This window comes from Hibiscus syriacus, unplaced genomic scaffold, assembly GCF_006381635.1.
Source record: "Hibiscus syriacus cultivar Baekdansim isolate YM2019G1 unplaced genomic scaffold, ASM638163v2 tig00117040_pilon, whole genome shotgun sequence".
Classification (NCBI taxonomy): Eukaryota; Viridiplantae; Streptophyta; class Magnoliopsida; order Malvales; family Malvaceae; genus Hibiscus; species Hibiscus syriacus.
This window is the reverse complement of record NW_024063535.1, coordinates 218,258-244,478: the sequence shown is the minus strand read 5'-3', so window position 1 is coordinate 244,478 and position 26,221 is coordinate 218,258. Positions and strand designations below refer to the sequence as shown.

Here is a 26,221-nt window from a genome sequence, read left to right as displayed (position 1 = left end):
TCGGTCACTGAGGTTATTTTCTCTAATTAAAATGTAAAGAAAATTATAATAGAGTTTTTTATGCAATTTAGATCAACAAATTTTACGGAATTTTAGTCGGAGAGAAACATTTTATAATATTTTTAATATAAAAAAATATGAATTCTCAACTTTATTACACATATTAGTTGTAGATGTTCTTTATGATATTATCTTAGCTAATTTATCTCTTAAATAATTCCCACTAATTATTTAACACTTGTAAATATAATATTCTAAACATTCAATAGCACACTTATAATATTCTTTAATTAAATTTATTTATTTAGAATAATAAAACTCTCTCACAAATAATACAATAAAATGATTGAACAAATAATTCTTTTTGAATAAAAAAACTTAAAATCACAATTATAATTAATATAATATTACTGATGTGTAATTTGTACTAAAAATTGTAATGTGTGAAAAGGACAAATTAAGTAATAGTAAGTATCATGAAGGAAGGGATTCATTGATAATTGGACCAACCTTTTCCAGTCCATTACAAGTAGGAAATCGATGCACAGATCCCATGACATTTTTCAAGCCAATCTTACAACATAGGGACAATCAAGTAAAAGATTTAAAGCAAGCTGTAAAACACACACAAAAAGGAAACAAGGATTGCGTTGGTTGATGACTGCATGCGCTGGGGATTGCATTTGCACATGCACCGGTTGATGGCCTGTGCCATTGAGCTGACGCTTATGGTTAAATCGGTGAAGAAAAATCTGTGCTCCGGTCATTGATAATTTCTCCAAGAAATCGCGGCATCGGGGGCAGGCTTACATCGAAAAATCCTTCCAAGATCTGTACTACCTGACTCATTGATGGCCTATGGATTTCATTATCCTGGATACACCAACAAGCTACTTTACAAATCCTGGACACCTCTTCTAAATCAGCATTTCCATTCAGTCTGCTGTCTAGGAGTTTGAGGACACACACGCCTTCGGTGACTTGTCTAGCAGCCCAAACTGGGAAGAACGTACCACCTTCTTTATCGTTTGTTGGTTCGAAGTTTCTCTTTCCCGATACGAGTTCCAAAAGCATCATCCCGAAGCTGTAGACATCAGCTTTGGGTGTTATAGCAACTCCTGAAATCCATTCTGGTGCAAGATAACCCACTGTTCCTCTCATGGTCGTCAGGACTCGACTAAACTCTCGTCCTAGAAGCTTTGCTAGGCCGAAATCCGACAATTTCGGACAATTGTCGACATCTAAAAGAATGTTTTCTGGCTTGATGTCACAGTGAATGATACTGTCTACACAATTGTCATGGAGATAAGCCAAGCCTCTAGCTGCACCAAGAGCAATTTGGTATCTTGTTTTCCAGTCTAGAGGTTCTGAATCTTTGGCACGGAAAAGATGTCTGTCCAATGATCCTTTTGGCATGAAATCATAAACCAACAACTTCCTTGAACCTTCGTAGCAGAATCCACGAAGACGAACTAGATTAACATGATTGATCTTTCCGATTGTACGGACCTCGGTACGGAATTGTTTCTCTCCCTGGTTGATGCCCTCAAGCTTCTTAACTGCTACAACACTTCTATCTGGCAATGTCCCTTTGAAAACAGAACCAAAGCCTCCTTTTCCTATCTTTTCAGAGAAATTCTTGGTTGTCTTCTGTAAATCTTTATATCCAAAAGCCACAAGTGAACCTTTTCCGAGTTCTGGACCGATGATCGTTCTCCTCCTCAGTTTCATGATTATGAACATCATAAGGCCTAAAAGGAGTAGTCCAGTTGAAACCGCAATCGCAATTACAATCACCTTCTTCTTATTTTTGGAACTAGATTCACTATCAGCGGTTAACTTGATATACAGAACTTTCCCTATAGTATCATCTTGTCCAAGTTGTTGCAGATTCAAGAGATCTCCTATCCAGATTGAGCACTGGTTGTTCTCAAAAGCATAGGCAGTGCAAGAGCAATTTTTTAGACAGGTTGACTTGCATTCCAAGCTGCTAACAGCCATCATATTCTGTGGATGTGTAGGGAAAATTGTGTTGCGGCTCTCTAAAAATCGGTCCCCGGTTCCGACATCGACACCAGCATCGCTGCATCGCAGTTTCGTTTTCCTTACACAACCATCAGAATAAACCTGTTGGTTCCAATTCTGTTGAGAAGCCGGCTGAAAGCCAGTCAAACAATTACAAAACGACAGAGATATCTCATTGCAGCTGCCAAAAGCCCCACACAAAGCATATACCCCACATTGCTGTCTTGGTTGTGAAAATTGCACCATCCACTGCTCCATATCTTCCAACCATGACATCTGCTGAAGCTGTCCCGACACATCCATGAAAAGTTTAGCTGTAGTAGAAGAATTATAAAAATAATAAAGGAAATAGCTTTCATTCTCTTCTGAAAAATAGCTGAAGTTGTAGGTCGAATTCGACAGCGATGCCATTCTCATTTCTGGAACTAAGCTGAAGCTCATTGTCTGTGGATCCCAAGCTCCACTGAACCAGTAAAATTGGGACCTGTTCCATACTAAAGAGACTTGATTAGTCTCTGCAGGATCTATTTCAAAAGAGAACAGACCTGGTGCTGGATCATCATGACTTCTCCATGAAATAATACGTTGGCTTTGATTGGTTCGTTTATTGAATCTAAGCTTACTTCCCGGCAGCCAGGTGTCTGTTGGATGATCAAAACTTTGCCACAGTATCGTCGACGAAATCGAATTCAATCCGTCTCGCAAAACAAGATTCCCATCGTCTAAAAGCACTGCTACTACTGAACTCGAGATGGCTGGGCCGGAGCTTACATTTGTAGACCAAATTGGCACTCGAGACTCGTTGAACAGAACCAAGTTACCATCATAGATTTTCAAAACCGAAGAATATATATCATGGACTGGTTTTTCTCTGTTTGCAACCCAAACTGGAGTGAACCGGGAGACCTTCTTGTACCACGTCCCTATATAATAGTTGGAGGAATTTCCCGGTCTGAAGAAACCAAGCTCGAAGACTCCGCCAGCTGAGACAATGGTTTGGTTGCCAGAAAGAGATTGGTTAGTGGAGATGGTATCAACTGCAAAACAGACATGGGATTCATGAGACAAACACATGAACAAGAACAACACTGAAAACATGAACCACCTGGGATTGATGTTCCCGATCTTCATGGCTACAACTGCAAGATACTTCACAGCGGTTAAGCGTTGTGTTTCTCGGTAGTTATGATAACAGCAATCTTAAATGAAGAAAAAAATATTGCAGGTCAAGATAAGATCAGCAACCTGCAAGTAAGCTCCAGTGGCGGTCTCATTACGGGAAGGTGAATTGAAAGCTTGTCCAATGGTTTAGATTATTTGATCTTTTCTTTAGGATAAAAATATTTCGTATTACTATTAAAAACAGTATAATATGTCTCATAGACTCTTACTCAAGAAATTAAAATAAAATTTTGATGACCACGTTTATATTAATTATATTAATGTAGCATCAATTATATTAACGTATGATTGGAACAATAATCAAATTCTTATTTAAATTAATTCACCAGTATAAATTATAGAAATTATAAAATAAGCTTAGACTCCCTATAAATACAATCTGAAAAAATAATTAAAATACCACATAAAATAACGACTTTAATCTGCAGTTATTTATTGTGGAATAGCTCATTTGAATAAAATTGATTATTTATTATTAAAATGAAATCAGCATCAACGGCTGGATAGCTCAGTTGGTTAGAGCGTGTGGCTGTTAACCACAATGTCGGAGGTTCAGCCCTCTTTCTTTCTAAATCAATAGAAGTATTACTAATATTTAAGCACATTTAATTTATTAATTTAGCCATGTGATCATAATAGCTCATCTGAACTTAAACGATGATAAGGCCAGTGATGCACCGAACTCCAATAATGGAATAATTTTCTACATTTTAATTAATATAGTTTTGATAGCTTGTGGTATAATTATTAATGACAGTGGCTTGCGTATCAGGAAACTAATGGAAAAATAACACTGGATTTGTATATATTAACGTGAACAAACCTAACTACCTTAACTTATTTCAAAGACAAAGTTGTTCGAGATTCATGAACTCATCGATGATGTGTTGCTCTAAGCTTAAGAAGACGCATTTGAAGAGTTGCTCGGTGCTTGTGAACTCGGGCTTGAAGATGACTCTGTGAAGAAGATTATATGCTCCGTGTTGTTTGCGAGCACTTGTAGGGACCTTGGAACCGGAGGCACGTTCACGTCCAAAACACCCTCTAGGATCTGAACCACCTGACCTATTGAAGGCCTGTGAGTTTCATCATCTTGGACACACCAACAAGCCACTTTACATATTCTCGATATCTCGTCGACGGGAGCATCTTCGTTCAATCGGGGGTCTAATAGGCTAAGGACATCATCATCTTGGGTTATTGCGCGAGCGACTGAAGTTGGAAAGAATCCAACCTTTCCTTCTTCATTCTGTTCAGAGTTTCTCCTACCCGATACAATCTCAAACAGCATCATCCCGTAGCTGTAGACATCGGCTTTAGCTGTAATGGCGACTCCCGAAATCCACTCTGGTGCAAGATAGCCTCTTGTGCCTCTCATAGTTGTCAGGACCCTGCTGAACTCCCGACCGATGAGCTTTGCCAGGCTGAAATCTGCGACTTTGGGACAGAGTTCGGCGTCCAAAAGAATGTTCTCCGGCTTGATGTCGCAATGAATAATACAATCTCTGCATTTCTCGTGAAGATAAGTTAAGCCTCTAGCCGTGCCGAGTGCAATCTGGTACCTTGTTTTCCAAGCTAGGGGTTTAGAATTATCTTCAAGGAACAAATGGGCATCCAAAGAACCATTCGGCATGTAATCGTAGACCAACAACTTCCTCATACCTTCGGAGCAGAATCCATGAAGCCGGACTAGATTAACATGTTGAACCGTCCCGATCGTGCTCACCTCTGACCGAAACTGCTTCTCTCCCTGACTGATGCTCTCAAGCTGCTTCACAGCTATGATACTCGAGTCCGGCAACGTCCTTTGAAAACAGAACCGAAACCTCCTCCCCCAAGTTTTTCAGAAAAATTCTTCGTTGCACTCTGTATCCCGATATCCAAAAGCTAGAAGCGAACCTTCAACTTTCGGATTTATCATTCTCCGCCTCCTCCATCTCAAGATTGCAAATATCACAAGGCATAGGACTAAACCAATCCCCCCTGCAACTGCTCCAATAATGATCCCATTATTGTTGCTCGAACTCCGAAACTCAGATGCCGCTAGTCGGATATATATTGTTCTGCCATCGCTAGTATCTCCCGAATATTGTTGCAGATCCAAGAGTTCTGTCATCCAAATTTGACAGCCATCGCTATCATAAGCATAAGCAGTGCAATTGCAATACTCAAGGCAAGCGGATTCACATTCCAACATGCTCCCAACGCTCATTGCCTTAGCACGTTCAGGCAATTTTACATTGGGACTTTCCAGGAATTTATCGGTCTTTCCGGTAACAAGGTTCGGATCCTCCTCGCATTGCAGCCTGGTTGTCCTCTCACACCCATCGGAAAAATCGCTCAGATTCCAATTGGTTTCCGATTTGGGATGGAAACCTCTCAAACAACTACAAAAAGGTAGACTTATCTCATTGCAGCTGCCAAAAGCCCCACAAAAAGCATAAACCTGGCATTGTTGACTCGGCATCGACCAAAACAGATTCCACTGCCGGTTACTTTCCAACCATGACTGTTGCTGAATCTGCCCCGAGTAATGCATAATGAGTCGTGTTGTGATCTGGTTAGTATCAAGCGAATAAGTAAAATAACTCTCGTTTTCGTCCGAATGAAAGCTGAAATTGTAGAGAAAGTTGATATTGGATAGATAATTCAATCTCATTTCCGGAACGTCTCTGAAAATCCTCGACTGTTCATCCCAAGGTCCACTCGACCAGTACTGTCTGGTACCGTTCCACCGAATAATATACGAATTAGCTCCAGCAGGGTCTAGCTCGAGAGAGAAGAGACCCGGAGCAGGATCTTCTGAATTTTTCCATGATGTAAGAAGCTGGCTTCGATTGGTTCGTTTATTTAAGCTAAGCTTGCAACCAGGAAGCCATGTGTGCGCGGGATGATCTAAACTTTGCCACAAAGGTGCCGATGAATTTGGACCATCTCGCAAAACAAGATTCCCACCATCTTCAAGGACTGCAACTACAGAACTTGAGTTGCTTGAGCTAATATTTGTGGACCAAATTTCCACTTGGGATCCGTTGGTCAAAACCAAGTTACCATCAGATATTTTCAGTTCTGAAGAGTGAATATCACGCACTGGTGTATCTCTGTTGGCTACCCAAACCGGTGTCTGCTCAGAGATCTTTCCGTACCAGATGCCTATGTAGTAGTTAGAAGAGCTACCTGGTGCGAAGAATCCCAACACGAAGTTTCCACCCGATGAAACAATGGTTTGATTACCGGAGAGAGATTGATTTGCTGTGATGGTGTCTGCTCCAAAGGAGAGTTTGCAGAGAGAAAGCCACATGAAGAGAAGTATAGAAAGTTTCCGCCATGGATTCTTCATGTTGTCCATGGCTGGAAGTGGATTACTGGCAAGGGAAACAACACAGATGTTTTAAAGGACGATTAATAATCTGGTTAGAATATGTTAGGAAGCTAGGTTAAGCTTCAATACTAAACAAACATCGACCCTTTTCTTATTATCTTCAGTACACCAGTTACATTGCTTTATAGCTTCTAGTAGAAGCTTAACAGCAAGTCTAGATGCTTTACAACAACCACAACTAACTGCTAACAGTTCTAACTCCCTTAACTAACCTTAATTGATTAGTTATTCCAATAGGATATAACACATTAAAGAACAGGTCAAGGATCATTAAAGCGAAACATGTCTGTGGAAGTGACGGCTAAACTGGGGTAGTTTTATTGTCAAAGAAGACAACTATGGCCTTTGTTTTTCATCCTTGCTGAACATGGGACATGGGCATTTTAGTAACCTGGAAAATCCTTTTCTCGCACAGATATCATTCGTCATCCTCCAATGATAATAAATAAAATAGGAGAAATGTCAAAAAGAATATTGGTCTTTTCTTAAAAGGTCAACCTTGAACGTGATTGGACCGCGTATTCCTCCCGTCTCGCAAGTTGCAAAATACTACTCCAAGATTATTGAGAATTATTAATCCGTAATAAAAAATAATAATTCTAATTCTGGCAATGCTTGAAATGCTTGTATTTACTGCATTTGAAAAAAAAAATAAGAGGGTTTTTAGTAGTTTTATTGGTGAGATATTTTGTATAAATTGAGGTATATTTAGTTGATATCATTTTCTGTGAGATGTTCTAGTCCTTCGTAACAGTTTATTGTTGTTGATATTTAGATATAATACATTTATTTTATTTTAAAAGAAATTGATATTAGCTTAAATAAAATAAATTTTAATTCAGAATAATTTTAGTGTATAATTTACGTATGTTTTGTCTCATCTTACTAGGAAGTCATGTCAAACTATATTCTCTCTCGGAAAGTCGGTCTTTAATAAATTGAATTTAGACTCTGTAGACTCGGGAAGCATCAGTGTCAGTCATGAGAAGGAATTAAAAAAATTCAAATCATGAAAAAATAAAGAAAACAGAGACATGTCAACAGGAAGGAAACAACCAGCGAATTCACATTTCTGCTACCTATGAGTCTTACCATCAAAAAACTGAAACTTGTAAGAATAGTTTGGGCATCAAAGGTGAACAACATAAGCTAAAACAAAGGCATAAGCTATACATTTATTGCTAATTTTACGTGTCGAATGCGCTTTCAGTATATTTTTTCCAGGCCTAATGACTCATTCAAAGATGAAAAGCTGCTACTTGGAGCAGCAAAAGCTAAAGCATGGCATGCGCCTCTCAACTGACGCTTATGGTTGCGTCGGTGAAGATAAATATGTGATCCTCTCTTGTTCATTACTGATATCTTGTAGAAATCGAGGAATTGGAGGCAGGTTTACATCCAAAATTCCTTCTAGAATCTGAACTACCTGACACATCGATGGTCTTTGGATTTCATGATCTTGGATACACCAACAAGCTAATTTACAAGTTCTACACAGCTCTTCTAAATCGGCATTTCCATTCAGCCTGTTGTCTAAGAGTTTGAGATCATTGCCTTCACTCACTTGCTGAGCAGCCAAACCGGAAAGAGTGTACATTCTTCAACTCGCGTGTTCTAATCACCGATATAGGTAAACTCGGTAGAAAAAAATTACGTGACAAAATAATGTTTTAGGTAACGTTTTACCGAAAATATTATTTTTTACCGGATTTTTCTACCGAGATTACATATATCGGTAATTTATCAAAATCGGTAGAAATAATAAAGTTTTCGGTCATTTTTTATCGGTTTTATTATTTAAAATAATAATAAAATCGGTAGCGTCTTTTTTTAACCGTATATTAGGCTGTCGCACCGTAAAACTTCCCAAAAAAAACTTATCAAATTATGTTACAATTGGATTACTCTGACTGTAATTTTCATTTTTTTTAGAGTTTATATCGTTTTTTTATAGATCAAAATAATTTTTTTTAATTTTGTTTCGTCGATGCCAACACCGATTTTAATGTAGTTATTGATTGTTAATTCTCTTTGTTCTTTATTTCATTTTTAGTTTTTAATAAGAATAATTATGTCTTTGTGATATGTTTTTCTCACCTTGGTGGCATATTATTCATCTTCTTTCTCTGTCGTCTGAATGAAATAGTTTTGAAGTTGTCGGAACCGTCGGGAATTGGGCTTCGACTTGGATTAAACGAATTGAAGTCGCCACCGATCATTTATTTTAAAACAAATGGGTTGATCAGATACACTATTTCTTACATGGTCTACGTCTTTCCAAAGATGTGTCGGATTCAGGAGTCGGTTACAGTCAAAGAAGAGTTAACACCCTTGAACTGCCCTTTCGATACTACGCAATTTTCAGTTGTCTTAAATTAAGAAAATTGTAATTTAAAATTAAAAGGTAAAAATACGATCCCAATTACTTACCTTAGATAGTTTTAAAGGTGTTCCCTTAAGAAGGTCAAGAAATCATGTTAAATAAAAAGATAAGAAAGAAAAAAATAAATTAAAATGAAAAAAAATAAATTAAATAAATGATAAGATAAAGAAAACAAAGATAAAATAGTAAGTAAAATAAATAAAAAAATATAAAAAAATAAAGAAAAAGAAGGAAAAATTATATAAATAAAATAATAATAACAAAGAAAAAATAATATATATAATAAATAAAAACATAAAAAATAGTAAGTATATATATATATAAATTAATAAAACAGATAATAAAAAGTAACATATACATATATATGTAATCTAAAAAAATAAAAATATATATTAAAGTAAAAAAGAAAATGCATAAAATGTAAAAAAAATATTTAAAAACATGAACACGCCTCGGGGGTAGATCTAGGTTCGAAACTTCGAAACCCCACCCCTTTTTGGTCATCGGAGCAACCCACGTTTTGGGTTATTCGAACCAAATCTTAAGAAAAATAACATGCACATGCGAGAAATGAACGAATCAAGGTAAAAAAGATGTTATCTTTTATTTCTTTTTCGAATCGTTTACAATAGCTTTGCCTTTGTATTTTTTCGTGCTTTCCTCTGTATTTTGTATATAAATCGTCTGTTACAATAGTGACTTACAATGACTATTTATAACGCTTGTGTATCCTATTTTTAGGAGTTTGAATCATAGTAGAACTCTATCATATTTTTAGGGGTTTGAATCCTAGTAAAACTCTAACGTTATGTTTGTTTTCTGAATCCCACTAAATCGGGATTGTTGAGAGTATTGTACCCGGATGAAAATGTGTGTTGACAGCTGCCCCTCTTTGCCCATAGTCGTGTAACGGGGATAGGGTAAAAATTAGAAGACACACTTTTCGTTCGGTGGAGTTGAAAATTGACTCTGATGTTTCAATAACTCCTTGTCGAATTGAGTTGCAGATGACTTCTCCGTCGTAAAGTCGAGTTCATTTTGGTATGGAATTGAAGCTGTAGTTTGGAATTTGAAGCTGTAGCTTGGAATTTGAATCAGCACGTGGCTTCTCGTTGCCCTTCGCTCTTCTTCTTGGATCAGAATCGAACTCAGAAATCTTCGTTGACTAATAGCTTTTCTTGACTTAAGCTATGCTGCTTGAAAATGGTTGCTTATCACTAAGGCACGGCTAATCCAGGTATTCTTCTCGACTTGAAAACCTCGACTGTAACCGAAAAGTGGTGTGATTGATGTGTCATCGAGCTGAATGAAATCGAACTCGACAATTTTGTCGACAAATAGCCCTTCTTGTTTTGAGCTATGCTGCAAATGATGTGCCATCAAAGCTGAGTGTAATCGAACTCGAAGGTCTTGGGTTTCAAGAGAAACATTTTCAAAGTTTTTTTTTGTGTTTCAAGAGAAACAATTTCAAAGGTTTTTTTGTGTTTCAAGAGAAACAATTTCAAAGGTTTTTTTTTGTGTTTCAAGAGAAACTGTCCCAAGGGAGGTAAAATTTTGTTTCAAGAGAAACATATTCAAAGATTGGTGTTTGAAGAGAAACTATCTCAAGAGAGACAAAACTTTGTTTCAAGAGAAACTGTCTCAAGAGAGACAAAATTTGTTTCAAGAGAAAATGTCTTAAGAGAGACGAAGGCAAAATTTGTTTCAAGATAAACTGTCTCAAGAGAGACAAAACTTAGTTCCAAAAGAAACTGTCTCAAGGGAGACAAAATTTGTTTAATGTAAAATATATTCAAAGATTTTGTTTCAAGGGAAACTGTCTCAAGAGAGACAAAATTTGTTTCAAGGGAAACTGTCATAAGAGAGATAAAATTTGTTTCAAGAGAAACTGTCTCAAGAGAGACAAAACTTTGTTTTGAGTAAATTAGTCTCAAGCGAGACAACCCCTTGTTTCAAGAGAAACAATCTCAAAGGCGATCGACAATCTGCTTGTTCCTGAAGATAAATATTGTTGGTGGGTACGATTCTCTTCGTCGTGAAGTTGAAACCATAGATGGCCCCTTCGTTGTGAAGTTGAGCCTTGAATTGGATATCCTTCGTCGTGAAGTTGAAATCCAATGAATGTTGCTGGTGAGCACAATTCCCTTCGTCGTGAAGTTGAAATCGTTGATGGCCCATTCTTTGTGAAGTTGAGCCTTAACTTGAATATCCTTCATCCTAAAGTTGAAATCCAAGCTTATATTGTTTCGAGTCCAATATCCTTCGTCGTGAAGTTGAAATTTGGCCCTGAATGAAACTGGGAAGCCCCTTTGCCGTGAAGTTGAGCTTTGAATTGGATATCCTTCGTCATGAAGTTGAAATCCAATCTTGTGTAGATGGGCACGATATCCTTTGTTGTGAAGTTGAAATCGTAGATTTGTGGGCACAATATCCTCCGTCGTGGAGTTGAAATCGTGGATGGCCTCTTCGTTGTGAAGTTGATCCTTGAATTGGATATCCTCCATCGTAAAGTTGAAATCCAATCTTGAGAAAGTTGGTTTTGAGTTGGATGTCCTCTGTCGTGGAGTTGAAATTCAATTTCAAACAAATTGTGTCCTTCGAGTTCAATATCCTTCGCTGTGAAGTTGAAATTGACTCTGAATGAGACTCGAAAAGTTATTTTGTGGTCAGACAATCGCCCATTTACTGTGAGGTCGAGCAATCACCCTCAACTTTTAAATGTGCTTTTGAATCGAATATCTTTTGTCTTGAAGTTGACACTTGACTCAAAAAGCTACAAAAAATTATGTATACTAAAAATGATAAATGTGATGTCTAAGATGCATGTAACATGAATTAATTCTTTTTTATCTCCAGGATGGAGCCTCATTATTTGTCTGTTTGCTCATGCATGTGGAGGAAAAGACCTTCAGAAGATCTGATAATTCGCATCAGGATGTTGAATCCCCAAAGATGCCCCAATATTCGATATTAAATCTTCAAAGATGTCCCAATTGTTCCTCATTTCTTTCTTCAGTATTGATTCTAAGCATGAGTTTTGTGTCTGAGAGCCACATGTCATTTACCAAGATCCACTCTAGAGAGATTGTCTTGTTTGAAAAAAAGTTTTTCTTTCTCTTTTATTTTCAAAGTTCTAAAAATATCAATTAAAAGAGTTTCGAAAAATGTTTAATCAAAAGTTTTGAAAATATTGCCCCTTTCACGGTTTTACAGTCGAGACGAATCATAAAATTAGAGTTCATTGGATATCAAAGAATTAATTACATTGTTAATCCTTCGATAAATTATAGCTATTTGACAAGTGCCAAGATCAAAGCTATCTTTGGGAAATGGGTAAAAAAAGTCTCAGGTTATTGTGTCTGGTCAAAGGTTTGATATTTTTGTTTATTTGATGCTCAAAGGTCTGATGGGGTAGTTTGTATGCTCCTTTACTGGAAGTGTTATATGACTCCCAACTTTCATGGTCACGCTCGGATTGTGCGATGCCTTATCAAGGAAATTGTGCGATCGCCTCAGTTGCACAATTTTTATATTCGAGCCACATTTTCAGGTTTTCAACTCGAATCCTCCTTTGGTTTCAAGACGTCACTCAGAATTTACGTCTTGAACCCCCCTTTGTTATTTTTCTCTATCATGCATTAAAGATTTTAAAAAACTTTTTGCGAATAAAGATTAATCCTGACGGGCGAGATGAAATCTGAAGATAGTCTCTTCTGTTTAGAAATCCATGTATTATTAGAAGGGACTTTTAAGGCACGTAATGTAGGCCATGGTTCATGGTTATGAAAGAAAAGGATAAATAAGGCCAAACAAGTGTTTAAGGGTATTAAACCAAGGATCAATTCATTCTGATGCCTTGAATCATGTCTTACTCAATTTGAATATGCTCGTATGTGTTTCTCTTGATTTTCTCTGGATATTCCATAATCTTCGAGTGAAGTGATTCTGGAATGATTGTGCTTGATCAATCTCATAATTTAAATCTCGACGTGTCATTTGAATCGAGTGAATCTTTACATATGCATATTGTCTTCTTTTTTCTTCATTTTTTTCTTTGTTTTTGTTTCTCTTTTTTATTTTCTCTTTGCTTTTTTCTTCTTTTTTCTCTTTTTCTTTTTGTTTTGATTGGATCTTCGCACTTTGCATTTGGTATCTCATTTGGATTAATATCTTCACTCACGTGAGCATATTTCTTCTACCTTGCCCCCAGTGTGGAGGGTGATCCTTGGTTAGGGTTGAATCAGAAGAAAAATTCTATAGGCTCAAAAAGGGAAACAAGGGATATATATTTTCTCCTGTTGTGAATGGATGAAGAAAGAAAGCTGTTCATCATTTCATACATGGAAGTTTTCACAGAAGAGGTATCACCAGGGGGATAGATTTTCAGGATTAATTTTATTCACATAAAAACAATGTAATTAATGCATGATAGAATTATTTTGAATGAATTCTTCTTTCTGATTTTTTGCTCCCAACATGTCTCAATGTTTAGGCTCCCTACGAGATGCCCCAAGTTGTGTCTTAGAAGAATGCTCATGTTCAAATGAGCAACTCAATGCTGTGGGTTTTAATGGTGTAAAAATGTCAATTTTGAGTCTAAAAAGGAAATGATGTGACTTTATTGACTCAAAGAAATGTATGAGTATGACTCTTTGTGTATTGAAAAGATAAAAGCAATGTTCAAAAGTTTCAAAGGGTGATAATATCAAAATTTTGGTAATGACCATAAATTATTATGGGTAAAGAATCAAGGTATTTTATTTTGGGTTTGAGACATGATAAGAAAGGTCTAATCTTGCCATATGTCAAAAAATCTATAATTCTTGAAGAATTAAAAGAATCTTTAATTCATTTAATATTCGAAGAACTAAAGATTAAAATTTGTTCAATTATTTCACCTTAGAAAGTAGCGAAAATTCAATCGTTTAAAAGATTAAGCAAACATGAAAGATTAAAGACGTGTTCAAACAAAACAATGCTCTAAGTGCAAATGGTATATGCAATGCCCCCTTCTTCAGCTGTCCATGCCCCCTGAATCTGTCAGGTTTTGGATCTTGCGCTTTTGTGCCTTACAGTTCTCAGAGGAATGTTTGGAGCTTCCTATGTGGCAATTGCAAACAACTTCAACATAATAGCCCTTAGGATATGAGGACTCTTTTCTCAGATCATACTGGTAGGCTTAGTCCTATAATCAGCTGATCAAGCTCCCACTGTACTGATTTCAGTTTTAAAATCTTGCTTCCATGTGGTGTCATTTGGTTAAGACCACTTCATCGAATCCTCTATGAAGAAATTTCATGTTTATGAAAATGCTTAAAAATGAAATGTAGATTGAAAAAAATGCATGAAATGCTCGAGGCATTGATCCGAAAACATGTCTGTTATTATAAATAATCCTTATTGGGGACAAAAATGCTTTATCTTTTAAGAGACAAAAATATCCTGACAGCTTCTGACATGTTGACTAGTCTTCTGCCTTTGTCTGTCACCGGTTGAATAACCTGTCGAACCGCTCCGTCTTCTTTGGATGAATTGTGTAAATGTTGAGTTGCTTTTTGTATTGGCCCAAGAAGTCTCGAATGACCGCATCTCTGGCATTTATCTTCTGTTGAATATGTTCTCAACGAATACGCCATTGGATCCCTCAATTGATAGGAACTATGTGAAGTTCATTTGTCTATTTTTTGAATTCGTCAGCAATGGTCTCCAATTTCAGATATCGTTTTGTTATTGTTGTATTTGAAGGGACCCCCAAGATTAATAACCTTCATCTTGCCCCTGTAACCTCTGCCAGTCAGTTCTTCCAATATAGACTTTCATTGTGCTTGATGTAGACCCGATTCATTCCGAGTCCTTTATAATGCAACATAGTAATATACTCTTCAATTGTGGGCACCACGTCTTCTGGATTGAATGTGACACATAGTCGCCTTGTAGACTGTCCTCTGTATTTTCATCTCTTGTATTACAACCCCTTTGTCCATTAATGTAGACTATTTACATTTAACGAACATGTTTTTGGTGGATCAACACCTCTTTTAAATGATACAAATGACGAAAATAAAATAAAAAAGAACATAAATGAAAAGAGTTAGTGAGGCAAAAATAATTAAATCAGTCATGAAAATAAAAGTCCTACCCCACATGCTTATTATTCCTACCTAGACATGATCTCTATCCCGCAAGCTGATTTTGAACAAGTCCTAACCGCATAAATTTCTAGTTCACATACTTTGAATATGAAATAAAGCATGAAATAATATCAAAGCAACCTAGGGTTTAGAAATGAGGTTTTGGGGTGGGCTCTAATTCCCTGTACTCTCCCGGTTTAGGTTCTAAAAAAAAGGTACCCGAGTTCTCCTTGCTGGTGCCCCTTGGGCTTACCAGACCCTTAGTCCTAAGCCTATTACAAGCTTGTGTGGACTAAGTTAAACTCGAGAGGACACATTCCCTTATGTCTGTGCGGTGAATAAATTCACACGAAGATATAAGGTATATAAATCCCGAAGGCTACTTGCTAGGACTGTGCGGTGAATAAATTCACACGAAGGCGTCGCTTTCACCCCCACTTAAACAGGGTTTAGAGCTAAGGTTTAGAGCCTTAAGTGAAAAATAAGCTTGGAAGGCTGAAATCATTAGAAAATGGTTAGTACAACTATTTACTCGAAAATATAATCAAAAGTAAGCAATAAGGATCGAAACATTACCTTAAAATTTAAACTGACATTTTTCGTTAAAAAGACAACTAGAAATTACCTTAGCCTAACTCACTTACCTGTCCCCAGCGGAGTCGCCAAGCTGTCGGAACCGTCTTTCGGTTGGGCCCGGGAATTGAGCTTCGACTTGGATTAAGCGAATTGGAGTCGCCACCGATAATTTATTTTAAAACAAATAGGTTAATCGGATACCCTATTTCTTACCTGATCTGCGTCTTTCCAAAGATGTGTCGGATTCGGGAGTCGATTACAGTCAAGGAAGGGTTAGCACCCTTGAATTGCCATTTCGGTGCTACATAATTTCCAGTTGTCTTAAATTAAGAAAATTGTAATTTAAAATTAAAAGGTAAAAATACGATCCCAATTATTTACCTTAGATAGTTTTAAAGGTGTGCCATTAAGAAGGTCAAGAAACCATGTTAGATAAAAAGATAAGAAATAAATAAATTAATTAAAATGAAGAAAAAAACAAATTAAATAAAAGATAAGATAAAGAAAACAAAGATAAAATAGTAAGTAAAATAAATAAATAAATATAAAATAAAGAAAAATAAAGAAAAAGAAGAAAACATATATAAATAAAATAATAATAAAAAATAAAAATAATATATATATAATAAATAAAAACATAAAAAAACAGTAAGTATATATATATATAAATTAATAAAATAGATAATAAAAAGAAACATATACATATATATGTAATCTAAAAAAATAAAAATATATACTAAAGTAAAAAAGAAAATGCATAAAATGTAAAAAAAATATTTAAAAATATGAACACGTCTCGGGGTAGATATAGGTTCGAAACTTCGAAACTCCACCCCTTTTTGGTCATCGGCGCAACCCACGTTTTGGGTTATTCGAACCAAATCTCAAGAAAAATAACATGCACATGCGATAAATGAACGAATCAAGGTAAAAAAGATGTTATCTTTTATTTCTTTTTCGAATCATTTACAATAGCTTTGCCTTTGTATTTTTCCGGGTTTCCCTCTGTATTTTGTATGTAAATCATCTGTTACAATAGTGAGTTACAATGACTATTTATAACGCTTGTGGATCCTATTTTTAGAAGTTTGAATCATAGTAGAACTCTATCATATTTTTAGGAGTTTGAATCATAGTAAAACTCTATTATATTTTTAGGAGTTTGAATCCAAGTAAAACTCTAACGTTATGTTTATTTTCTGAATCCCACTAAATCGGGGTTGTTGAGAGTGTTGTACAGAAGTAATTACTAAAAATATATTTTAAAAAATTAACGAGTTGCTCGTGAACTTATCTAGTCGAGTCTATCGAGTCGAGTTAGATTTTGCTTGACTCAACTCGTTAAGGTCTTTAGTCGAGTTTGAATTCGAGTCGAGCGTTTACCAAATTTTGACTGAATCAAGTTCGAGCGACTAACGAGCTGCTCAACTCGTTAAGCAATGCAGTAAGAAAAGTAATGAATATGCCGCGATACGAAAAAGCGTAGTGGAATTTTATCGAATAATTTTAAGCTTTGGATGAATAAATAAAAATTAAAATGTAAATAAAATTATAATATTTTTTTATGCAATTTAGATCAACAAATTTTACGGAAATTTAGTCGAAGAGAAACATTTTATAATATTTTTAATATAAAAAAATATGGATTCTCAACTTAATTACACATATTAGTTGTAGATGTTCTTTATGATATTATCTTAGCTAATTTATCTCTTAAATAATTCCCACTAATTATTTAACACTTGTAAATATAATATTATAAACATTCAATAGCACAGTTATAATATTCTTTAAATAAATTTATTTATATAGAATAACAAAACTCTCTCACAAATAATACAATAAAATGATTGATCAAATAATTCTTTTTGAATAAAAAAAAATTAAAAATCACAATTGTATTAATATAATATTACCGAAATGTAATTTGTACTAATAATTGTAATGTCTGAAAAGGACAAATTAAGTAATAGTAAGTATCATGAAGGGATACATTGATAAGTGGACCAACCTTTTCCAGTCCATTACAAGTAGGAAATGGATGCACAGATCCCATGACATTTTTCAAGCCAATCTTACAACATAGGGGCAATCAAGTAAAAGATTTAAAGCAAGCTGTAAAACACACATGGTTGACGACTTCATGCGCTGGGGATTGCATTTGCACATGCACTGGTTGATGGCCTGTGCCTTTGAGTTGACGCTTATGGTTAAATCGGTGAAGAATAATCTGTGCTCCGGTCATTGATAATTTCTCCAAGAAATCGCGGCATCGGGGGCAGGCTTAGATCGAAAAATCCTTCCAAGATTTGTACTACCTGACTCATTGATGGCCTATGGATTTCATTATCCTGGATACACCAACAAGCTACTTTACAAATCCTGGACACCTCTTCTAAATCAGCATTTCCATTCAGTCTGTTGTCTAGGAGTTTGAGGACACACACGCCTTCGGTGACTTGTCTAGCAGCCCAAACTGGGAAGAACGTACCGCTTTCTTTATCGTTTGTTGGTTCGAAGTTTCTCTTTCCCGATACGAGTTCCAAAAGCATCATCCCGAAGCTGTAGACATCAGCTTTGGGTGTTATAGCAACTCTTGAAATCCATTCTAGTGCAAGATAACCCACTGTTCCTCTCATAGTCGTCAGGACTCGACTAAACTCTCGTCCTAGAAGCTTTGCTAGGCCGAAATCCGATAATTTCGGACAATTGTCGGCATCTAAAAGAATGTTTTCTGGCTTGATGTCACAGTGAATGATACTGTCTACACAATTCTCATGGAGATGAGCCAAGCCTCTTGCTGCACCAAGAGCAATTTGGTATCTTGTTTTCCAGTCTAGAGGTTCTGAATCTTTGGCACGGAAAAGATGTCTGTCCAATGATCCTTTTGGCATGAAATCATAAACCAACAACTTCCTTGAACCTTCGTAGCAGAATCCACGAAGATGAACTAGATTAACATGATTGATCTTTCCGATTGTACGGACCTCGGTACGGAATTGTTTCTCTCCCTGGTTGATGCTCTCAAGCTTCTGAACTGCTACAACACTTCTATCTGGCAATGTCCCTTTGAAAACTGAAGCAAAGCCTCCTTTTCCTATCTTTTCAGAGAAATTATTGGTTGCCTTCTGTAAATCTTTATATCCAAAAGCCACAAGTGAACCTTTTCCGAGTTCTGGACCGATGATCGTTCTCCTCCTCAGTTTCATGATTATGAACATCATAAGGCCTAAAAGGAGTAGTCCAGTTGAAACCGCAATCGCAACTACAATCACCTTCTTCTTATTTGTGGGACTAGATTCACTATCAGCGGTTAACTTGATATACAGAACTTTCCCTATAGTGTCATCTTGTCCAAGTTGTTGCAGATTCAAGAGATCACCTATCCAGATTGAGCACTGATTGTTCTCAAAAGCATAGGCAGTGCAATTGCAATTTTTTAGACAGGTTGACTTGCATTCCATGCTGCTAACAGCCATCATATTCTGTGGATGTGTAGGGAAAATTGTGTTGCGGCTCTCTAAAAATCGGTCCCCCGTTCCGACACCGACACCAGCATCGCTGCATCGCAGTTTCTTCTTCCTTACACAACCATCAGAATAAACCTGTTGGTTCCAATTCTGTTGAGAAGTCGGCTGAAAGCCAGTCAAACAATTACAAAACGACAGAGATCTCATTGAGATGCCAAAAGCCCCACACAAAGCATATACCCCACATTGCTGTCTTGGTTGTGAAAATTGCACCATCCACTGCTCCATATCTTCCAACCATGACATCTCCTGAAGTTGTCCCGACGCATCCATGAAATATTTAGCTAGAGTAGAAGAATTAAAAAATAATAAAGGAAATAGCTTTCATTCTCTTCTGAAAAATAGATGAAGTTGTAGGTCGAATTCGACAGCGATGCCATTCTCATTTCTGGAACTAAGCTGAAGCTCATTGTCTGTGGATCCCAAGCTCCACTGAACCAGTAAAATTGTGACGCCAGACAGAATAGTGATTATCCTGTAGGCTAGCTCCGACAGACGATTCACAAGAGAAAATTCGCCCAAAAACCAGAGAAAAAAAAAGTCTCTAGGGTTTAATAAAATATTATAAAATCAATAACTGTCAAAAGCAGTCCACAAGCCGGACTGTTATAGCTAAAAAAATCGTCTTTATTCGAATTTTGCCAAAAATAGCAAAAATCGTATTTATTCGAATTTTGCCAAAAATAGCAAAATCCCGAAAATCACTCTAAATTGAAATTCGAAATAAAATAAGCAATCTCCCAAAAATCCGGTCTAAATCGGATTTAAATTGACTTCCTAATTAACAATCGAAATATTACCATAAATAGTAAAAAATAACTAAATCTAGTGATTCGGAGGGGAAAACGGCAGAATTTGAGGTTGAAAAAAAGGCCACATGGAGCGTAGCTCAATGTGGAGAGCGTGCGCGTCGAAAAGAGCTTTCCGGATTGGGGTCTTATGCGCGATTCTGACACCTGTAGCCAAAGTTATGGCCAAAAGACTGAAACATACTCAAAACGACCCCAATAAGGAACATGTCACAATCAATTCCCGCCTTTGCGCTGATCTGCCAACTCATGGTATCTCAGCGCCATCAACGTGCAATCTGACAGCTCAGCATCATCTGTCTCAGATCCCCCTGCATCAGTCGCCCCGGGTTGGAAAGAACTCGTCCTCGAGTTCAGAGTAGTGTCATCAGGATCCACAAAACAATGACTCAGGTGCTTCACATTAAAGACATCAGAAGTCTTCAAGTGACTGGGAAGTCGCAACCTGTAAGCATTATCATTGATCTTCTGTACGACCTCACAAGGTCCAATCTTCCGATCCTTAAGCTTATTATACTCACCAACAGGAAAACGATCACGAGTTAATACAGCCCAAACAAAATCACCAACATCAAAAAGTACCTGACGACGATGATTGTCGACCCGAGTCTTGTACTTGGTATTGCTCTCATGAATGGTCTGTTTCACCTGCTCATGGATACCCCGAAGATACTTTGCCATCTCATCTGCTTTAGGACTGAAACGTCCTATACGTGGAATAGGGGCTAAGTCCAACACCCCGGATGGGTTCTGACCATAGACAATCTCAAATGGGCTTAAACCTGTGGTTCTGTTTTTTGATCTGTTGTAGGCAAATTCTGCCTGAGGCAATGCCAAATCCCACTGCTTCGGCTTCGTTCCTGCCAAACACCTTAAAAGGTTTCCCAAACTTCGGTTCACCACCTCAGTCTGGCCATCCGTCTGGGGGTGGTAGGCGCTACTGAAATTCAACTGCGTTCCCAGTTTCCCCACAGGCTCTTCCAGAAATGACTGATGAACTTAGTATCACGATCTGAAGTGATGGATCGAGGAACACCATGTAAACGCACAATCTCCTTGAAATAGAGATGGGCAATCCGGTCAGCATCCATAGTCTTTCTGCAAGCTACAAAATGAGCCATCTTGGAAAACCTGTCAACCACAACAAAGATAGAATCAGAGGCCCTTTGGGTGCGGGGTAAGCCTAGTACAAAATCCATGCTGACATCGAACCAAGGAGCTTCAGGAACAGGTAAGGGAGTGTACAATCCCGCATTGGTGAGAACTCCCTTAGATCGCTGGCACACATAACAACGGTCCACATAATGGGCCACATCACTAGTCAACTTGGGCCAATAAAATTCAGAAGAGATAAGGGCCAATGTCTTATCTCGGCCAAAGTGTCCCTCATTATGGAGTTCACTTATAATTTGCTGCCTCAATGAACAATCTGGAATGCACAATTGTAATCCACGAAACAGATACCCATTATGCAAAACAAAATCATGACGGTGACCCTCAGTTACCTCCTGAAATATCCTTCCAAAGGAAGGATCAGCTGCATACATATCTGTGAACGTCTCAAATCCTGCAACTTTAGTACTCATGGTGGTGAGAAGTAAGGTACGACGGCTCAGGGCATCTGCGACGCGGTTCAAACTCCCTGCTTGGTGCCTCAGCGTAAAAGTGAATTCTTGCAAGTATGCTACCCACTTGGCATGACGTCTACTCAGCTTGTGTTGGCCATTGATGTACTTCAAGGCCTCATGATCGGTAAACAGAATAAACTCCTTCTGTACTAGGTAGTGACGCCAATGCTTCAGGGACTGAACTATGGCATAGAACTCCAGATCATAAGTGGAATAATTTTTCTTTGATCCCGATAGCTTCTCACTGAAAAAAGCAACCGGACGACCTGCCTGACTCAGAACACCACCAATGCCAACGCCAGATGCATCACAATTTACCTCGAACACTTTGTCAAAATCTGGAAGTGCCAAAACTGGAGCCTCGGTCATCTTCTGCTTGACCAGTTGAAAACTGGCCTCTGCCTCCTCAGACCACTGGAAATCACGCCCCTTGAGGCACTCTGTGATAGGGGTGATCAGAGTACTGAAATTTCTAATGAATCGACGGTAAAAAGACGCCAAGCCATGGAAACTTCGGATGTCATGTAATGTTCTTGGTCTGGGCCACTCCAAGACTGCATCTATTTTTGACTGATCTGCATGAACACCATCAGTAGACACAACAAAACCAAGAAAAGTCACAGAAGTAGTGAAGAAAGAACACTTCTTTTGATTGACAAACAAGCACTCCGTTTTCAGCATCTCAAAAACAGCACGGAGGTGATCGAAGTGTGAAGTCCATGTCGGACTATAAACGAGGATATCATCGAAGTAAACTACAACAAATTTCCCCATAAAAGGCCGCAAGACCTGATGCATAAATCTCATGAATGTACTGGGCGCATTGGATAACCCAAAAGGCATGACCATCCACTCATACAACCCTTGTGGCGTTTTAAACGCCGTCTTCCACTCATCTCCAGGCCTTATTCTGATTTGGTGGTAGCCGCTCTTAAGGTCAATTTTTGAGAAGATCTTAGAACCAGATAGCTGATCCAACATATCATCTAGACGGGGAATTGGAAACCGGTACTTCACTGTAATTCTGTTGATCGCTCGGCTGTCAACACACATACGCCAAGAACCATCTTTCTTTGGCACTAACAGAGCAGGGACTGCACATGGGCTCATACTCTCTCGGATATAGCCCCTCTCCAACAACTCTTCCACCTGTCGCTGCAACTCTTCGGCCTCCTTGGGACTGAGGCGATATGCTGGTCGATTTGGCAAACTTGACCCAGGAACAAGGTCAATTTGATGCTGAATATCCCTCATAGGTGGTAGTCCAGGAGGAAGATCCTCTGGCATCAAGTTAGAGAATTCTGCTAGCAACCGCTGCACCTCTACTGGTAAATCTGTATCCACGTCTACTGCATTGTTCTCGCAAGGTAGCAAGGCATAGACCACGTCGCCATGCTCAATCTCATCTAAAAACCTGGACATAGAAAGCAGATTAGTATTATGGGTTACTGGGGTAGGAGTAAGTCCTTCCCGCCGGGGTGCCAACACAATCTTTTTTCCCTTGATGCTAAGGGAATATGTATTCTTCCGTCCATCATGAATGACACTGCGATCATACTGCCAAGGTCGACCCAACAATATATGACACGCATCCATAGACACAACATCACACCAGGCATTATCAAAATATTTTCTACCAATTGAAAAAGACACCAGGCATCGCCTATCAACTGTTACCTCACTGTCTTTATTTAGCCATGACAACTTGTATGGCTTAGGATGACGGTCCGTCTTCAACTGCAATTTCTGGACAACCTCCTCGGACACTACATTCTCACAACTGCCGCTGTCAATGATCATTTTGCAGACTTTATCTGCAACTGTGCAAGTCGTGTGGAAAATATTGGTTCTCAACCAATCGTCCCCTGAATCGCCCTTGGGGTAAGTAGACTCTTGCGAACGACCAGAGTCTCATGACCATCTCCATATAGCACATCATCAGTCTCATCATCGTCATACACGGGTTCGCCAATCTCCTCATTCTCGTCTTCCACGTTTTCCTCAATCAACAAATTTTTGCCCTTTTGACTAGCAGGCTTCCTGCAATCAGTCGCCCTATGCCCTTGTTCACCACAACGAAAACATCTAATAGTAGGGTTAGAATTACCCTGCGGTGGCTGCTGAGCAGGACGGGACTCTTGAGGGCGAACTGGTCGACTGTTGTGATCGCTCCTGATCACTGGTCTCCTGTTTTGCTGTTTTTCAACAGCAAGTGCACGCTGGTATGCTTCCGAAACACTCCACAATGAATGAAGGCTGAGGACATCTTGCAAGGGCTGGCGTAAACCCCCCAAATATCGCGCCACCATCTGCTCCTCCGTCTCAGATAAATCGTTCCGGGCGACCAATTGGTAAAACTCCTCCGTGTAATCATCGACTGATCGCGCGCCCTGCCTCAACGCATGAAGTCGCTGAAATAAGGTTTGCGTGTAGCCGAAGGGAAGGAAGTGGCCCTTCATCTTCTTTTTCATCTTCTCCCAATCAGTGATCTTGGCTTTGCCCTGTCTTTCTCGTGAACGTCGTAACTGTTCCCACCACGCAGATGCTCTGCCCTTGAGTTTGATGGCGATCAGTTTCACTTTCACACGATCGGGGACTTCCTTATATTCAAAAATACGCTCCACTTCATTAATCCAATCCACGAATCCCTCGGCCTGTAATGTACCAGAAAACTCAGGGAGATCGACCCGAAAACCGAGGTCTCCATGACGCTCCTCCCGACCACGGTGCTCCCGGAATCCTGCGCCCCGGAATCCTGCGCGATTGTGATATGGGTTTTCGAAAGTGGAATTTGTATCGTGATCAGAGGCCTCACGATCCTCTAAATCCTGCGCCGCTAGGCGCTGGGTTAATTCTGCGACTTGCCTCTGCAAATCCGCAATCATCACATCCTGAACGCTGCGATCACGGCGTTGGGCTTCCTCATTCGGAACCTGCTCACGACGACCACGACCACGACCTCCAGCCATTGAAACTGGTGAAATTTCCCAAGAAGATGTTGAAGCTCTGACACCAACTGACGCCAGACAGAATAGTGATTATCCTGTAGGCTAGCTCCGACAGACGATTCACAAGAGAAAATTCGCCCAAAAACCAGAGAAAAAAAAAGTCTCTAGGGTTTAATAAAATATTATAAAATCAATAACTGTCAAAAGCAGTCCACAAGCCGGACTGTTATAGCTAAAAAAATCGTCTTTATTCGAATTTTGCCAAAAATAGCAAAAATCGTATTTATTCGAATTTTGCCAAAAATAGCAAAATCCCGAAAATCACTCTAAATTGAAATTCGAAATAAAATAAGCAATCTCCCAAAAATCCGGTCTAAATCGGATTTAAATTGACTTCCTAATTAACAATCGAAATATTACCATAAATAGTAAAAAATAACTAAATCTAGTGATTCGGAGGGGAAAACGGCAGAATTTGAGGTTGAAAAAAAGGCCACATGGAGCGTAGCTCAATGTGGAGAGCGTGCGCGTCGAAAAGAGCTTTCCGGATTGGGGTCTTATGCGCGATTCTGACACCTGTAGCCAAAGTTATGGCCAAAAGACTGAAACATACTCAAAACGACCCCAATAAGGAACATGTCACAATCAATTCCCGCCTTTGCGCTGATCTGCCAACTCATGGTATCTCAGCGCCATCAACGTGCAATCTGACAGCTCAGCATCATCTGTCTCAGATCCCCCTGCATCAAATTGGGACCTGCTCCATACTAAAGAGACTTGATTAGTCTCTGTAGGATCTATTTCGAAAGAGAACAGACCTGGTGCAGGATCATCATGACTTCTCCATGAAATAATACGTTGGCTTAGATTGGTTCGTTTATTGAATCTAATCTCACTTCCCGGCAGCCAGGTGTCTGTCGGATGTCAAAACTTTCCCACAGTATCGTCGACGAAATCGAATTCAGTCCGTCTCGGAAAACAAGATTCCCGTCGTCTAAAAGCACTGCTACTACTGAACTCGAGAGTCGAGATGGCTGGGCCGGAGCTTACATTTGTAGACCAAATTGACACTCGAGACTCGTTGAACAGAACCAAGTTACCATCAGAGATTTTCAAAACCGAAGAATATATATCATGCACTGGTTTTTCTCTGTTTGCAACCCAAACTGGAGTGAACCGGGAGACCTTGTACCACGTCCCTATATAATAGTTGGAGGAATTTCCCGGTCTGAAGAAACCAAGCTCGAAGACTCCGCCAGCTGAGACAATGGTTTGGTTGCCAGAAAGAGATTGGTTAGTGGAGATGGTATCAACTGCAAAACAGACATGGGATTCATGAGACAAACACATGAACAAGAACAACACTGAAAACATAAACCACCTGGGATTAATGTTCCCGATCTTCACGGCTACAACTGCGGTTGATAATGTTCAATCCCACATAGTATTAGAAACACTAATAGGTATTTAAGGTTTGAATTTCTCACTATCGGGAGTTATAAAAGCTGAATAATGATACAATAAACATGAACTATTTTTTAGTCAGGTTCATCTAGACGTTTCAGCTGTTATAAAAGAAGAGATTCAATCCTGAAATTTTATGGATGATTTTAACCCTATTTCTAGT

At 38.5% G+C, this 26,221-nt stretch overlaps 1 protein-coding gene and 2 pseudogenes across 1 annotated transcript; all 3 read right to left on the bottom strand.

Moving 5' to 3' along the window:
* Positions 1-659: 659 nt before the first annotated feature.
* Positions 660-3,165, bottom strand: LOC120197060 (G-type lectin S-receptor-like serine/threonine-protein kinase At2g19130). The gene has a single exon (XM_039198694.1). The coding sequence runs from the start codon at positions 3,154-3,156 to the stop codon at positions 733-735; it is 2,424 nt and encodes an 807-aa protein (XP_039054625.1). The 5' UTR covers positions 3,157-3,165; the 3' UTR covers positions 660-732.
* Positions 3,166-4,090: 925 nt separating this feature from the next.
* LOC120197082 lies at positions 4,091-6,623 on the bottom strand (annotated as a pseudogene).
* A 1,193-nt stretch (positions 6,624-7,816) lies between these two features.
* On the bottom strand, positions 7,817-25,962 carry LOC120197083 (annotated as a pseudogene).
* Between the last annotated feature and the right edge of the window lie 259 nt (positions 25,963-26,221).

Bases quoted from the DNA above. Each gene is read 5' to 3' on its own strand.
- LOC120197060 (XM_039198694.1), bottom strand. From the start codon at position 3,156: ATGAAGATCGGGAACATCAATCCCAGGTGGTTCATGTTTTCAGTGTTG.